General features: G+C 40.5%; 1 protein-coding gene across 1 annotated transcript; it reads right to left on the bottom strand.

The window, feature by feature from the left end:
• Nucleotides 1-403: 403 nt before the first annotated feature.
• On the bottom strand, nucleotides 404-1,438 carry TOB1 (transducer of ERBB2, 1). Its single transcript, XM_007941869.2, has one exon. The coding sequence runs from the start codon at nucleotides 1,436-1,438 to the stop codon at nucleotides 404-406; it is 1,035 nt and encodes a 344-aa protein (XP_007940060.1).
• Between the last annotated feature and the right edge of the window lie 248 nt (nucleotides 1,439-1,686).

Here is a 1,686-nt window from a genome sequence, read left to right as displayed (position 1 = left end):
TATAAATGCAATACCATGTCGTAGAAACAATATATATATCCTCTGATATTTTACAAACTTTGTACTAAATTAAATTATACAATTAGAAAAGACCAATAAACCCACTTATTAGTGCCAATTTTTTATAAAAAAAAAAGAGAAAAAGAAAAAATCAGCCATGTCCTTGCTATATCTTAAATACTGTAAGAGGCCATATCTGAGAGTATACTTTAAAATATACAGTCAGTATAAAATAATTTTGTGCTTGGCTGGCAAATGAAAAATGATGCGTGTTTTATTTTTGTAACCAAGCTTGAATGTATCCTTACTCTTAGCTAAAAAAAAAAAAAAAAAAAATCTCAAGGGGGCATTGAAAAAAAAAAAACCCCTTGGCCGTGCATCTGAATTCATATTTTTTCTTTTTTTAGTTAGCCATAACAGGCTGGAATTGCTGGTTAGAATACTGCATGTTATTTAAACTAAAATTCAAGCCATCTACAAAAGATTTCTCGTTGAGGCCTCCATAGGCTGCAAACACATCAAAGGCATTACTGTACTGGAGAGGACTGAGGTTAAGGGGGTTGTCACCTGGGAACATTCCATTGGTACTACTACCTTGACCCTGCATATTAGGAAAAATAAATTCCTTGGCATTAGGAGAAAGAGCAGAGGTTTTCTGCTGCTGTTGCTGCTGGGGTGGTGGTGGCAGTGGCGGCTGGGCTGGCTGCTGCGGCTGCTGTGGCTGCTGCTGGCTGCCCAGGCCGAGCCCGTACAGAGAGTGCATCGAGGAGGAAATGGCTTTCTGCTTCAAGAGGTCATTCACATTCAAGCCGAGGTTGATAGGAGAAGTACGCGCAACTTTGTTGCTACGGCCACTATTCTTCATTTTGGTAGAGCCGAACTTGGTGGCAGCAAAAGTGGCAGTGGTGAAGGTTAAAGGCTGAGTGGACCGGGGCATGAAGGTAGGGCTTACAGCAGCAGAGTGACCGAAGGGAGGCGAAGGTGAGCTGGACACTGATGAGGCTGGGTCACTTATGGGCATAAAAACCTGGGCCTCTGGGTTAAAGCTGTTTTTAATCTCCTTATCCAACTCACATCCGTTTTCACTATTATCATCCACATAAAGCACCTTCACTGGTCCCTTTTCACCAATTTGGTAGGAAACTTCAAATGGGTCGATCCAAACACTAAGATCCTGCGGCAGGTTGCTGCGAACATCATCAATGTCCAAACCACTCTCTTTGGATGCTTGTTCAATCACTGGGTCCACTTTCTCCCCTATATGTATACATCTAAACCCTGATCCTTTGTATGGCTTTTCAGGATACCAGTGCCCTTCATATTTCTTTTTAAGAAGTCTTTCAAGCTCTTCACCAAAAATGTTGACACGTCTCCTGGGAAGCTTATTGTACAAATATGAAATAATAAAATTTAGTGCTACTTGGATTTCAAGCTGCATAGCTGCTATGCCACAAAGTTAGGTGTCTCAACTCCCCACCAAAAAAAAAAAATAGTGTTCAGTTTGTGGCAGAGAAACAAATTTTCATTCAAAGTGCTGGTATGAGTAGATTATCCTTCACCTTGAGTGGTCTTGTTCCTTAAAGAAACACAAAACAAAACAAAAGCAAACATGTCCAAATAAGATAAATGTAAGTCCCAAGATCTTCTTACCCCCAGAGTAACTGCACTTTTGAAAATACCCAATAG

Source organism: Orycteropus afer, unplaced genomic scaffold, assembly GCF_000298275.1.
Source record: "Orycteropus afer afer isolate SDZICR_OR568_19922 unplaced genomic scaffold, OryAfe1.0 scaffold00085, whole genome shotgun sequence".
Taxonomy (NCBI): Eukaryota; Metazoa; Chordata; class Mammalia; order Tubulidentata; family Orycteropodidae; genus Orycteropus; species Orycteropus afer.
This window is presented reverse-complemented; position numbering and strand designations above follow the sequence as displayed.

Coding starts and splice junctions, on each gene's coding strand:
- TOB1 (XM_007941869.2), bottom strand. CDS start 1,438: ATGCAGCTTGAAATCCAAGTAGCACTAAATTTTATTATTTCATATTTG.